The sequence below is a fragment of the Cervus canadensis genome, chromosome 23, assembly GCF_019320065.1.
Source record: "Cervus canadensis isolate Bull #8, Minnesota chromosome 23, ASM1932006v1, whole genome shotgun sequence".
In the NCBI taxonomy this organism is placed as follows: domain Eukaryota; kingdom Metazoa; phylum Chordata; class Mammalia; order Artiodactyla; family Cervidae; genus Cervus; species Cervus canadensis.
Window position 1 is genome coordinate 43795710 of NC_057408.1, and position 15872 is coordinate 43811581.

At 35.3% G+C, this 15872-nt stretch overlaps 1 protein-coding gene across 2 annotated transcripts in view; it reads left to right on the forward strand.

Annotated features, from left to right (window-relative positions):
- The window catches only part of CDH2 (cadherin 2), a 248102-nt gene that overhangs the window by 170088 nt on the left and 62142 nt on the right, over positions 1 to 15872 (forward strand). For both annotated transcript variants that reach the window (XM_043444109.1, XM_043444110.1), the window contains 3 exons: positions 11509 to 11735; positions 13626 to 13772; positions 15514 to 15669. In XM_043444109.1, coding sequence (XP_043300044.1) covers positions 11509 to 11735; positions 13626 to 13772; positions 15514 to 15669 — 530 coding nt within the window. The remainder of the gene's footprint in view (positions 1 to 11508; positions 11736 to 13625; positions 13773 to 15513; positions 15670 to 15872) is intronic.

Here is a 15872-nt window from a genome sequence, read left to right on the forward strand (position 1 = left end):
AGCAGTGCATGTATCTTTTGAATTATACTTTTGCGTGGGTATAGAGGGTATCAGCTTTTAAATACTGCTGCTGGGAAGTCATGCGTGTCACTTTAATCTACATGTTTTACTGACCAAAGTAAGCCATGTGGTCATGCCAAGGGTGAAGGGAATAAGTGTTATCTTTTTGAATGTTTAGAAAGAGGAGAAAAACTGGAAATATTGGTTATCATTCACAATGCCAACCTAAACTTTTATATTGGAGCAGTATGGCAGAATAGATCACTATTTCCCAACCAGTTGTCAAGAATGAGATACAGATGTGCTGTAGATACTCGTGGTTGAACTTTTTTATGGTATTAAAAATGTGAAGGCATTTTTATGATGTGTTTGTGTGCTGTCTGTTGCTCAGTCAGTTACTGAGCGACTCTTTGTAGCCCCATGGACCGTAGCCCACCAGGCTCTCTGCCCATGGGATTTCCCAGGCAAGACTGCTGGAATGGGTTGCCATTTCCTACTCTAGGAAATCTTCCTGACCCAGGGATCAAACCCAAGTCTCCTGAATCTCTTACACAGGCAGGCAGATTCTTTACCACTGAACCATCTGAGAATAGTTCAAGAAACTAACTCATGACAGTGAAAATTACATTTGAATGCTCTTTTATTTTTTTTTTCTTTCTTTTTTTTTTGTTAAAAGTTACTGAAATTTTTTATTATTTTTCCACTTTGGTAAGACTTGTATCAACCCAAGTCTCCGCATAGCATCTCCCCCGATTGATCAAGTACTCACGTGCAACTGGAGTGAACAGCAGAATCTCTTTTCTCACTGAATCCCCTGTTATCTGATCACTGTTTTTACATCAGTGTCTTTATCCTAAGTGAAAGTTTTATGCAGATGTTACTTTTATTATTCTTTCTATTTAATTTCCTTGCATTTTTTGCTCGTACTTTTTTCTGTTTAATTCTAAAAGAAAGGACTTCCCTTGTGGTACAGTGGTTAAGACCACCCTCCAGTGCAAGGGGTGCAAGTTCGATCCCTGGCCAGGCAGCTTAAATCCTACATGGCTCCTGGCCAAAAATAATCAAAGCAGAAAGCAGAAACACTAGTGTAACAAATTCAATAAAGACTTGAAAGATGGTCCACATCAAAAATCTTAAAATATATTAATTCTAAAAGAAAAGATATGTATAAAGTTTATCTTCTTATGTTTTATTGTATACCAGAGAATTAATTTTTTTAGTTTTCTCAGTTCTTTCCTCTTCCCACCTTATTTTTCCCTCCTTCTTTTGCTTTTTTTGTTGTTGTTTATTTCTATTGGATTTTTAAATTAACAGAAAATCTTTCTCAATCAAAATCAATAGTTATTTTTGAGTGCTTTTTAAAAAATTGAAGTGTGTCTATTATGTTAAATTTGCATAGGTTTTTAAAAACAGATTCCTTAGAAATAAATTGGTATTTCTGGACATAAAATTTACTAAATTACTAAAGGGGACTATAAGTTGCAAAAATTGATTGTTTTCAAAATACTTTTTGATTATTCAGAACTATAAATAGTGATTATATTTTGAGCATTTTAAAGCCTATTAATTATTAAATTGAATGAAAATTAATATTCAGTATCATCACATAGACAATGGTATATTTAATTTTCCTAGCTTTTCATATGCTTTATTTTTAAATGTTTCAGAAATGTAGAAGACCTGAAATATATATTTTCTAGTTGTAAAGTTTATAATACTCATTTGTATTATGTTAATTAGACAATATTATTATATTGTAACATATGTCATATTATTACATAATATTACTTAAAGTTTATTTTTATGTATTATTTACAGATAGATTTTCTGAAGCTATACCTGCCTGTAGTTTCTGTTGTGTTTAGATTTCATTTTCAATTATGCTTACTGTCCCAGCCTAGTGAAAAATGAAAAGACTTCAGTCATCAGAACCCCCTCAAATGTTTTCCCTCAAATTGGAATCCATGGGTCCTTATAATTATTTTCACATTTGATCTAAAGGTTTAATTTCATGCAAAAATGATCAAGTGAAGCTACAAGCAGGACTCACTTTGAGGGCACCATACCCCAAAACACCTAATTTAAGCAATAGAAATTTTGGATTCTCTTAAGCAGAAAGTAAGGAAATTCCTTTATGAGATTGAGTGTAGCACGCTAGCATCAAGCTCTAAAAGCCATTTATAAGATTTTACACATAATGCTTTAAGCCAGAATGCCTCACACAAAGGGAGAATTTATGTTACCAGTCTGTCTATGCATCATCAATGCTATATCGGAAACCAGGGAAGTGGAAGAAATAGAAAAGGAGCCATTTTTGAATAATACACTCAGGAGAGGTAGTGATGGCATGTCACACTTCATAGTGACAGCACTCATCAAAAAGATTATTGGATCAGAAATTATCATTGCATGCTGGTGACTTGAAGGAATTTATAAGTATGTTGGTTCATATTTATTAATGAACTTTGGGCCTCCCTGGTGGTTCAGATGGTAAATAGTCTATCTACCTGCAATGCAGGAGACCCCATCCCTAGGTTGGGAAGATCCTCTGGAGAAGGGAATGGCTATCCACTCCAGTATTCTTGCCTGGAGAATTCCATGGACAGAGGGACCTGGTGGGCTATAGTTCATGGGGTAGCAAAGAGTTGGACATAACTGACCGACTAATGCTAACACTGAAATATGTTGGTTCATAGCAGTCATTAGAATCCTTGAAGAACATTATTTATTTTGGGAAAAAAAAGGCAAAACAAACTTTTATAAATCAAACATTTGAGGAGATAAAGGAACACTGCAAAGGAAAATTTTAGGCAGATGTTACATAAGGCTGATGCTCTGGCCCTAAGGTGCAAGGGCTGTAAATGACATGAAGACATAAACATCAGGAGTTTAATCTGAGAGCCCCATGATCGGTGTTAGTTTTACTCACCTAGAAGCTCTTGTATATAAAAGTTTGCTCATAAATCTTAACTCCACATAAATTGATATTATGAAAATAAATGACAACAGCTTTATGCAAAGATAAAGGATTAGAAAACCGTATTTGCTGATCTATACCAAAGTGCACAAGCTGTCCAGAGGACACTTATTTTTTTTTTTTTTTTGCAAGAATTTATTGACTAATAGAAAAATGGATTGTGAGTGTGTTTGAATTGCTCACTTCAGATTTGTTGAAGGAGAGTAATTCGCTTGAAAAAAATAGCCTATTTAACTGACATTTTGGAGCACCTGAATGAACTTAATTGAAAATCACAAAGGCTGTGTAAATATTACACATACTCACAGAGCTTATGGATTTGAAACAAAGTTCAGCTTTGGAAAAAGGATAAAAATGATACATTTGTGATATTTAGTTGGTGTTACATTTTAAATCGTAAGGAAAATTATTGACTGTTAGAGCAATACTTATCTAAGCATGAAGTCGAATTTTATCATTATTTTTAAATACTTATGATAAAAAATATGAAAAACTTTTGCATGTCCACAAGGAATTTCAACATTGTGTTTGTCAATTAAAGAAGGACCAGGAAATTTAATCAATGTATTCCTCATGGTTCATGACAAAAATAGTTTTCTATCCATTGGAGAAAAACGAATGTACTCTATGCTACCCATTTGCTACCACTAACTTCTGTGAATAGTTTTCCTTAATGGAAATTATCAAGCATTTGATTTCTCAGTCTTAAAATGTTATGAAAAGGCATTTCATGCAAATAAGCTGAAACTTCTTATTAAAGATTTTTTTTCAGTTTTGTATAGAAGTTCTATGTGTATTTTATAGTATGTTTCCCAACTCTGTATTTCATTTTTCTTATTATAATTAGATGCTATGGAGAAAATGTGGGACTTTCCAGGCGGTCCAGCAGTAAAGACTTCACCTTCCAATGCAGAGTATGGGTTTGCTCAGTGGTTGGGGTGCTAGGATCCCACATGCCTTGCAGCCAAAAAGCCAAAGCATAAAACTGAAGTAATTTTGTAACAAATTTCAATAAAGGCTTTTAAAATGATCCACATTAAAAAAAAATCTTAAAAAAGAAAGAGAAAGTGTACTGACTTTTTCTACCAAAGTCCACGTGGACATTTCCAGACTATCTCTAGTGTATCCCACTGTGCATGTGTGAAAAGGATTGGTGGACTCCAAGTGGCTCTAGGAATAATTGTTGCTGAAATTGAAACTCAGAAAGGATCTAGAGTAAGCAAAGAATATCTAAGCAGATTTATGAGCAAACCTGCAGTTGATAACCATTCTTCGTTGGAATCTATAAGACAAAAACCATGAAATCCTTAGTGTTAAGATAATTCTTCCCTACCTTTCTCCCTATAACTTCTTCATTAATAAAGATCTAGTTCCTTAATAAATATTGCCCTATGCACATGGAAGGAGAACATCTGTTAACACTGTGAAACTGTTTCTGTTTTCCCAGTATGCCTTCAGAAATAGCAATTAATGTGGGAAAAAAAATACAATAAAAGTCAAAGGGGTATTTAGGCGGAACAAAATTCTTTTACAGTATTCTCTCATAATTGTTTCTAAATATGGTGATGCTTTACTTAGGCAAAAATTATAAACCATATGTGTATATTTTCACATTTTCATTCCTATGGTTAATGTGTGCTATTAAACTGCTAATATGTTTACTATATAAGATCTGTGGTTTCCTATTAATATTTTATAAGGATATTATGTTTTTATGGTTAACATTAATTTGAGGTATAGTTTTAAGAGTCAAAACTACTTTAAAATAATGATTTCACTGGTGTTTAATTTTGTATTAATCATGTTAACAAAGTTCTATGTCGTCTAGAACACATTAACTACATATTACATATGGAAACTATGCAGTGGCTCTAATAATACATTTCTTACTTAATACAATGATGTTTTTAGACACAAACATTTAATTCTGTGTAGAGTTGTTTTAAATTTGAATTATTCAGTGGATCAAGCTTGTTTTTTCAGTTGTCTAAAGCAGCTTATTTTCTTTTATCCTATGTTTTGAAATTCTGGAGTTTCTACTTTAAGTTATTTGAGCACTCAAGAAAAGTTAATATTCTAATGTAAAGAAGATTGTCAGAAAAAAATATGTCAAATTGAGTTCCTTTTTTAAAAATAACAGAATTTCAAGTTTATTACATGTAATAAAACATTATGACTTTCATGAAACACCAATTCAGTATGTCCATACATAGGATGTTTATGTAAAGTTATTGATTAAGTTATATTATCTGGCTCCTGCTAACATCATGTTGGAGTAATTCACTGGCACTCATGCTTGGCAGAGACTGAGGATAGTGACAACTATCTACTTTCAAATATCTGATAATATAGCTGGTTAGACCATCCCCTTAGGGAAATATTTTTTAAATTATTAATATACCATTTTTTAGAAAAGTTCTAAGTTTACAGAAAAATTGAGTGAGAAATACAGAGTTCATATCCACCCCACCTTGAAAGTTTTCCCTGTTACTAACATCTTGCATTAATGTAGCACATTTGCTGCAACCAATAATGATACATTACCGTAAAGTCCTTAATTTACTCTAGGATTCACCCTTAGTTGTTGCTTAGGCTATGGCTTTTGACAAATGCATAGTGTCATGTATCTGGCATAACAGTAACATAGAGAATGGTTTCACTGCTAAGGATGTATTTTATTTTAAAATAAACATATCACCTTTTATTTAAAACCTATATATTAAAAAATGATCAAACTGCTTCCTAGTTTGGAAAATGAAAGTAGAAAATATTATTAAGTTACTGAGAATTCTCTGCCTAACATCCATTAGGAAAATGTGTTAATGACAGAAGCAGCTTTGCTTCAGTGAAGTATGTATTTCTCTTCACAAGTCATATGACTGTGATGTTTGCTTTCCTCATCTTCAAAGTTAAATGTTAAATCTAATCTTAATCATTTTACCTTGTCCCTTGGATATCTCTTTCTCCCTTTCACGTGGCTTCTGTCTGTTCTCCTTTTATTTCTAACAAACTTTTTGGTAAACATATTCTGTCGTAGTCCTGAAAACCTTTTGAAAGTCTATGAATAGTAAATAAACATAATATACAAGTTATAAATATATATTAGTGCTGTGACTAAGGTTCTATAACATAATGGTTTTCCACTTTTTATTTTTCTGTTAATGTCTATGTTTCTGTAAAAATTTTCTTGTAAGTAAGTCTCAGCATTTGGTGCTAGGGCAGAAGTGACTCTTGTCAAATTTGAGAAGATATTCATGGTGCAGCTAAGTCAAAAGTGAACAAGACAACATTCAATAAACATTGACCAATTGTTAATAAATGGAATTCATGTATTACCCACTTGTTAGACTATAGAGTGGGTGGTTTAAATGACAGAAATTTATCTCACAGTTCTGGAGACTGGAAGTCTGAGATCAAGGTGCCAACAGGTTTGGATTTTCTCGAGATCTTTCTCCTTGTCTTGCAGATGGCCGTCTTTCCCTGTGTCCATACAATGACCTTTCCTCTGTGTATATGTGCAACTGTGTCCAAATTTCCTCTTCTTATAAGATGCCAGTAATGCTGAATGAGGCCTTACTCATATGAGCTCATTTACCTTAGTTACCTCTTTAAAAACCATATCTCCAAATACATTAAGTTCAGTCGCTCAGTCATGTCCGATTCTTTGTGACCCCAAATACACTGGGTTGGCCAAAATTTTTTTTGGGTTTTTCTGTAAGATGTTACAACCCAAATGAATATTTGGCCACCCCAATACTTATATTCTGGGGTTTTAGGATTTAGAATTTCAGCCTGTGAATTTAAGGGAAAACAATGTAGTCCATGATACCATTGAAATTAGTAAGCTTTTTACTTTGCGTGACTTTGAAAGCAGTAAAACCTGGTAGTTACTGATTAAGCATGTGAACGAGGTGCTGTTTGTGCATTAAATCAACCACAGGATGAAGTCAGGACCAATATCTCACTAAGGAAAACTTTTTCAGTTGGCGATGGACTTATTTTCAGTTAAGGTATTGATTCCACTCGTGGAATGTACAAAAGGAATTAATCTCAGTACAACACAGTTAATACAACACATAATACATCACAGTCCTTTAAACCTGAGCAATGCTCAAAATGTTGCTTATTTTAATATCAGAGCAATGAAAATTAGCATTTGTTTAAAAATCTCAGAACAGTTTGATGACAGAACTATTAAACCAATGGGGGTAAGGGTGCTAGAAAAGCTAAAAGATTTTAAGTGACAACCTTTATGCACTTTCCTCCAAAGTGTTTTCTCAGAGCCAGACTCTCTGGGGTCACACGCTTCTCATTCATAGGATCTGCAGTGACCCTTGGTAGGAAAAGGCACATTTTTTCAAAGGCCTACATCTTTGCTTGCTTGTATCTTTTTGACACCTGAATCCAAATAGGTAGCTGACTACCAGATTAGCCAAAGTCTGTGACAGTAACAGTGAGTGTGAATTTTTTTCATCTGTCACACACACTCACCAGTCCCTGAGGGGCTCAGTTCCTCCCCTCTGTAGGACCTTTAAGCTGTACTCCAATTGAAGAACTCCTTTTTAATATGCTAGTTACTTAGATACTTTCAAAGATTTAAATGTGGCACTATTCTCTTCCCAAGCATCTATCAAGCCTCTTTGTCATTTATTTACTTTTATTGTTTATTAAAATAAAGTTTAAGATGTATGAGTTGAGTTAGATCCTTTTGTGTTTTTCTAGGGCAAGCAAACACAAGGAGTCAAGGAGCATGGAGTGTAGATGGATTTCTGAATTTTCTGCCCCATCTGTAGAACAGAGAAAACAATTCTCACTTTGGGTAGTTATTCTTAAGGTTAAAGTAGATAACCTAACCTTAAGTATCTTGTTCAGTACCTAGCATTCAACCAGTATCAATTCATTTTCTTTCATAACCCAACCATCTAAACAAAGTCAGATTATTGGAAGTCCCTGGGTTTTGTTGTTGCTGTTGACTATTGCTGTGGTAGGCTGAGCGTATATCTAAGTTTCCTGCTTTTCTAGTTTTTAAAAGAAATTTTAGATATTAATCTATACAATTGGTCTGTAGATATTTAATGAATATTTATTCTGTCCTATCACTGTTAAGTGTCAAAGAAACAAAAAAACTAAGAATCACTGTCAGGAAGCCACAATGAGTTTATGGTCCACTTACAGAGACAAGATCTAGTCACATGAAACCATTACTAAGTACACATTACTTATTATAATTATTATTATAATAAATAAAGTACTAATATGTATTTCTATGGACAGGAAACATAGGAACAAAATTTTTTTTTAAAGTTCAGAGCCTTCCCAAATGAGGGCACAGGATGCCATTCTCCTAAGGACTTCCCAGAGGACTCTTCCCCTGACTCTGAAGCTGTGGCTAGGAGAAGAGGGAGGGGAGCGGTCCAGGCCCAGAAAAGGTGATACATACAGGTGTAGGGGCTTCCCAGGTGGTTCAGTGGGTAAAGAACCCGCCTGCGATGCAGGAAATGCAAGAGATGCAGTTTCTGTCCCTGGGTTGGGATGATCCCCTGGAGGAGGACGTGGCAACCCACTCCAGTATTCTTGCCTGGAGAATCCCATGGACAGAAGGAGCCTGGTGGGCTATAGTCCATGGGTCACAAAGATCAGACACAGCTGAAGTAACTGAGCACCCATGTATAGAATGTGGGCCACAGCGATGTGGAAACTGACTGAGAAATCTGTCTGACTGAGCAGAATAAATTGTAGGAGATGATGTATTGCGTTAGTGAAAAAGTTCATTTGGGTTTTCCCTTAAGATGCTATGGAAAAACCTGTTCAACTTTTCGACCAACCCAATAGATAAAACCAAAAAGACCAAGTGACTAAGAATTAAGAGAGCATTGTATACTAGATCAAAGAGTTGACATGTAATATTGCAGGCAGGGAGGAGGAAATCACTGCAGATGTTTAGTCTAGAAGTGGACACGCAGAGACCTGGGGCAGGAGAAAGACCACCCAAACAGGCAGATGCAACAGTCCAGGTGTGAATGGGCGAGGAATACCAGAGTGTATAAGTCAACAAGAAAGAGCAGAAAAGTGTTTAATGTTTCTCATCCACATTGTTTATTTTTAAGTATCATGAATACCTTTTGTGATATAAAAGGGACTTTTTATACAAGAAGATGCTAAAAGTCTTTGATTTTGATTTCTCAGCAGGGCTCCCGCAAACAATTTGACTTTTCATTTTGTTGTCTTAATAAAAGACAAGCAGTAGATGGCATTGTTCTATAGAAAAGATTCCCATTTTTCATTTTTAAATCACATAGCATGTAAGATGGGGTAATTAAGTTATCTTCTGGGATATTTCTACTTCAAAGACAAATATTTTGACTTATCATTTAGCGTGAGATACAACTTTTCATTTTGCAATGTTTGAAAGATGAAGGATGGTATATGTGAATTATGTGGGAAAATAATATATTCAGTGAAGTATTTTATGACTGTTATCAAGGTTTTACGGTTACTTAGGGTAATAAGCTTGCATGTTATTTGTGGTCTGGTGCGCATCTCAGTGAATCTATGCTAATGAAAACAAAAGAATTTAATTAATTCGCATGTTGGTGGGAGTTCAAAAAATGAACTTAGGTCCTTGGAAAAATACAAAAAATATATATGATTTTAGTTTGTAATGTGTGACTATTAATTGAATTCCAAAATGTATCCAGTGTAATTGTGGTCAGAACATAACCACACATGTTTACAGAAGTGAAAAATTGTTTTTTTTTCTTTCATCCTTTTATGTTCGTCCCATAGAATTTTTCTTCAAAAGGAATGATTAAGAATTTCAAAGAAAACCATCTTGTGTGGAGAATATTTTTATTGTAATTTTATTTTGGCTTGAATAGGTCTAGTTCTACATTTATAAGTACGTGGTTTAACCTTTGTTTTGTTTCCAATGAGACATAAGCTAATTGATGTTGCCTTTAAGAAAGCATTCATTTTTTTCAACTTTTAAGTCATTACATGTAAGATAGAGCTAATTAAGATACTGAAATTTTTTCATTTTTTTCTCTTCTTAAGACATTTTCAGTTGTTTATTTTGAGATGTACCTTTATTTTCATTTGTTTGAAAATCTACAGAATTGTTAGTACTTCATAAAGCTATGATAAGCACCACAAGAACTAGAAATGGCCAGTTATTCACCTTTTAAGTACCATGAGGTTTTGTCATTCTGGAGCATAGTGGGCATTCAGTATTGGTGAATATCATTGCTTTATTCCTTTAAGAATTTATTCCAAAATTATATATTAAGGCTGCCGGCCAGGAAACATGCAGGGTATACAAGATAGCTAAGAAAATTCTCTCTGAAGTCTTGCACTGTGAATGTCAGGCATGGCTTTAGAACTATGGTGATAAGAGTTCAGCAGTAATTTGTTCTGCCCTCAGTGACTCTGGAGCTGAGATGTATAGGATGAGTAGAAGTTTGTTAGGGAATGGAAGGCAGCATCGGTGAGACCTGGGAAGGAACAGGTATTCCTGAGGGTCCAGGGGCTTGTGGAAGGAAGAGGAAAACTTTGGAACAAGGAGATGCTGGGGAATAACTCAGAACATCTGACATTCTCTAGAACGAAAATCCTGAAATAGAACTACCATATGATTCAGCAGTTCCACTCCTGGGTATAAATCTAAAAGTTGCCAAGATATGGATGCAACCTAAGTGTCCATCAACAGATGAATGGATAAAGAAGAAGTGATGTGACATATATATAAAATGGAATACTACTCAGCCATACCTAGAATGAAGTTTTGCCACTTGTAGCAAAATGGATGGACTTGGAGGGGATTACACCGAGTGAAATAAGTTAGAAAAAGACAACTACTTATTATATCACTTATATGCGGCTGGCTTCCCAGGTGGCTCAGCCAGTAAAGAATCCTCCTGCAAGGTAGGAGACACAGGAGACACGGGTTCAATCCCTGTGTCAGGAAGATCCCCTGGAGGAGGGCATAGCAACCCACTCAGTATTCTCGCCTGGAGAATCCCATGGACAGAGGAGCCTCGTGGGCTACAGTCCCTGGGTCGCAAAGAGTCTGACATGACTGAAGCGATTTGGCACGCACGGCACGTGCAACATGGGGAATGTAAATAATATTTTATAATAACTGCAAATCGAGTGTAACCTTTAAAAGTTGTATTAAAATTTCAAGATAAAAATTCCTTGAATAATGTAAAAATAAAATTTTTGCATTTCATGTTCAGTTCAGTCACGCAGTCGTATCCGACTCTGTAGCACGCCAGGCTTCCTTGTCCTTCACCATCTCCTGGAGTTTGCTCAAACTCATGTCCGTCGAGTTGGTGAGGCCATCCAACCATCTCATCCTCTGTTGTCCCCTTCTCCCCCTGCCTTCATTCTTTCCCAGCATCAAGGTCTTTTCCAATGAGTAACATTTCATGTTACTAAGTTTTCTTTTACCCTAAGCTGGATATAGAGTTAGATGAATAATTGTTTTTGCCTTTGTAATATAATTAGTTTTATTTATTTATTTATTTTTATAGTGAAGTTTAGCAACTGCAATGGGAAAAGAAAAGTACAATATGAGAGCAGCGAGCCAGCAGATTTTAAGGTGGATGAAGACGGCATGGTGTATGCTGTGAGAAGCTTCCCCCTCTCCTCTGAACACTCGAAGTTCCTGATATACGCTCAAGACAAAGAGACTCAGGAAAAGTGGCAAGTAGCAGTAAAACTGAGCCTCAAACCAGCCTTACCTGAGGATTCAGTGAAGGTAGAGTATCTAAGGATGACTTTGGATGGACTTAATCAGGATTGTACAATTTGAACTACGTGCATACTTGGCATCACATTAATGAGTGGCCAGTATTGGAACTTTTATCAACTTCAGTTGCTGCAGTACTATTTTGCCGTTTGTTTTCTTTTTAATCTTATGGGATACTTTAGATTAAGTGTATTATCAGCAATCCTAAACTGTATTTGAAAGATTTGTTTATACTTTGAGATTTATAACTTAAATTTACTTAGAAATAGTTGTTTGTTTTAAATTACTTAGAAGCTTTACAAGCTGTTAAACTTAACCACAAGATAAACAGTTGTTTATAAGATGTCATCAGCCAAACTTATGGCAGGGGAAGTAGAGATTTATAGTAGTAACAGGAAAACATTTCTGCCAAGGAGTATTGGGTTTTTGTCTTGTCCCTCAATAATCAAATTGGGAGATTTGAATTATTTATACTATGGGCATGACTTTTAGGAATAGTACACTCCCTCTGGTGGAAATTGCTATAAGCCAAGATAAAACAAGATACATTTTTAACAGAGTAAAATTAAATTCAACTGAACATTTTCTAAGTACTTCTTTTGTATAAGCCACTATTTTAAGAATTTTAAATAAGATATATTAACTTCTTCAGTAAAGTTATGATAACAATAGTAGTTTCTGAATATTATAGTGCTTTGACTTAATTGGAAATAAATATGGGGCGATGCCATACGTATATAATTGGTCTATGATTTTATGAACTATAACTGTTACATTAAAACAGAAGAATATACATATTCTTTGCTGGTATTGTAAATGTGAGAGCCACAGCAGTAATCAAATATGAATAAATATTAGAGAAAAAGATATCATTTTTTCTCTTATACCAATGTTTGACTTTCATTATGTGAAATGTAATTTGTTAATCTATTAACTGTGAAGGGAAATCATGTCATTTGGGTAAAATATAAAATAAGGATCTGGTAACTAATTGAGTGAAAAGATGCTTTTGTTGTTGTTGAGGATTCACTGTGTTCCAGCAAACCAGCTTGGATGTTTGCATTGAAGCAGCATGGGCTAATGGCTAAAATGTCCACAGATACAGGGAAAAACAGAAGAAAATGTTGACATCCAGAAGAGATTAATACCCCATGTGCAAAGTGGGTCATCTATAGCATCCATCATGGCTGACATAGGTTTAGAATAATTACAGCATTAATTCTGTGGGATTTAATAGGGTCATAAATATTTGAGACGTTCTTTAGCAGTATGTATTAAACTTCTCTTGGAATTCAAATTATATTTTAGCACATCAAGATCTAAATTTAATGTACAGTAGCACATTACCTGAACTGTGGTTTAAACTAATGAGAAAGGTATAAAAGGGTACTATTAAATTTTGCTCAATGTTAACTACTATCTAAGATGGTTTATAGAAACTGCAAATAGTTTACACAGCTGAGCCGCTTAATACATTGTTTGGTATTTCATTTTTCAATAAATAGTGGCACCCACAATTTTACGGTGAACATGGGAAAAATCACTCAGTTGTGTCCAGCTCTTTGCAACCCCATGGACTATAGAGTGCATGGAATTCTCCAGGCCAGAATACTGGAGTAGGTAGCTGTTCCCTTCACCAGGGGATCTTCCCAACCCAGGGATCAAACCCAGGTCTCCCGCATTGCAGGTGGATTCTTTACCAACTGAGCCACCAGGGAAGCCCGCAATTTTATGGCGTTTTCTATTATTTTAATGGGGGTGAGGACAGGGCCTCCAGACTTATTTTCTTGCCCATAATAAAGTGTGATTCTACACTTAGGGGTGTCCATTGATATTGACGTACTTTCAGAAAGTGCTTTTCTAGTACTCAGGAATGTCTTCTTGTATTTTCATGTGAAGGAATCACGAGAAATAGAAGAAATCGTATTCCCAAGACAATTGACTAAGCACAATGGCTACCTGCAGAGGCAGAAGAGAGACTGGGTTATCCCTCCCATCAACTTGCCAGAAAACTCCAGAGGGCCTTTTCCCCAAGAGCTCGTCAGGGTAGGGTGACGCAATTTCACTGATCTCTGTGGCATGTGTTCAGTCTATGTTAGAAGTGCTTTTGTCTCTTTTTTCCACAAAGTAGAGTTTAAGACATGTATGTACTATTTTGTATTGATGAAATGTCTCTAGGGTTGTAAAGAGTCTCTTATTCATTACCTTGGGTTATTTACAGGCAGAGCTTTCTGTGGGTCCGTCCAGTGGCCCATGGATGCTGAAGTTTGTTCAGTGTCTGAATATACAACCCTAGCTCCCTCATGCATTCACAGCCACACCGTACCCTTCCCCTTCCACCTTATCTTCCCTGTCTGAGAGCTGCATTCCCCATGATGATCTTTGCCCTCTACAGATAGCTTCTGGGCCAAAGAAAAAATAAAGGGGCAATCATTGCTAAAAATGCCAGTACTGAGTGCATTTGAGAGTTTTTTAAAGAAATAAAAAATGACCTCTGATACCATTAACGGACTCCCTGGGGCTACACAAAAAACATAGGCTTTCAGAATTGAAGAGCAAGATTTTTTTTCCCCAGTTACTCTAAATGCATGCTATCAGACCCAGGGGGAAAAAAAATGACAGACATTTCTATATGCTTAGTAAAATTAGCAACTTGTTATTTATTACAAAAAGAAAATGAGACAACTAGTTCTATTCTCAAATTTAGTAGTGAGTAATGTTTCTGTATATGATTAATTTAGCATCCCAATACATACCTACTGAAAACTATATTTTTTAATGTCATTTATTTGTGTTGTCCAGTCTGTGGTAATATGCATTATAATTAAGTTTAAAAATGAAATACATAACCTCCAAATCAAGGTGTTTTCTATGTTTCTACTTTAATGGAAAATGAGAAAATTAAAGAATTTTGCCTTAACTAAGACAACAAAACAAAAACTGGATTCTATTACTGGATTAAAAGTATTTGTCTAATATACAGATATTTCTTATTATCACCTCCAAACAGTATTACTCAAATGCCCTTCTTTCTGTCCTATTCTTCCTCCCTTTCTGCAGCCTGTTCCTATGATGTTAGGAACATCATAGGATACATATGTTCCCCTCATCTGTAAGCTTATTTTTCCAGGAAATGTATTTGGAGGAGAAAGCAGTGAGCCTGTAACAGATATAATTTTTATGCATAAGAGAAATTATTATAAAATCATTTCTTGCATGTTTTGTTATTAATAAAGAATTTGGGGTATTGGGTGCCAACTTAAAATAATAAGGGAAACTTTGGTTGCAATGAAAAACATCTGCACAATGCAAGTACAGAAATCCGATCCCCAGGCTCAACCATAATCTTAGAGTTCCCACCTGAGGCTCTTTCCCACTATGAATAGACAGTTATTTCTTGTCCTAACTGATGCAAAAAAGTAAATAGTTTTTTCTTCATTAAATTGGACACCTGTTACTGGGTTAAATATTCTAACCTCCAAATTTCCAGGAGAGACTTTGATTATGTTTAAAAATGGACACTCCTTAATTTTGACTTTTGCACTGCTCCTAGTGAGTGTTCTTTTAGATGTTAATGTTGCCCCTGTCCTTCTAGTGACAGGTGACATCTCTTTATGAAGCCCATCACCAGGAGGCAAGAACAAGGAATAGGACTGAGAGAGCTTCAAGAATTTTCTGGGAAGAAATGGTGTATGTTTGGAAGAGGCCATGAGGTGTAGCATGCTCTGTCTCTGATAATGAGCTCATTTAGTCCCTTGTTTAATGTGACTATCTTCTTGACCCTCAGATCAGATCCGATAGAGATAAAAACCTTTCTCTGCGGTACAGCGTAACTGGGCCAGGAGCTGACCAGCCTCCAACTGGTATCTTCATTATCAACCCCATCTCAGGTCAGCTGTCAGTAACCAAGCCTCTGGATCGCGAGCTGATAGCCCGGTTTCATGTAAGATTTCAACCAGCTGTTAATTCTTTGTATTAACACTCTTCCAAATATGTGCAAGGTTTAACATTTGCCTCTCATATTAGTCTTAAAGCTTTGATCCTGAATGTTTTAATGCCAGAAATGTATTTGTAGCCTTTTCAATTTAATTATTTTGTATTTTTATAAAACAATTGTTTTTTTAAAATTGATGAATGCTCATGGTA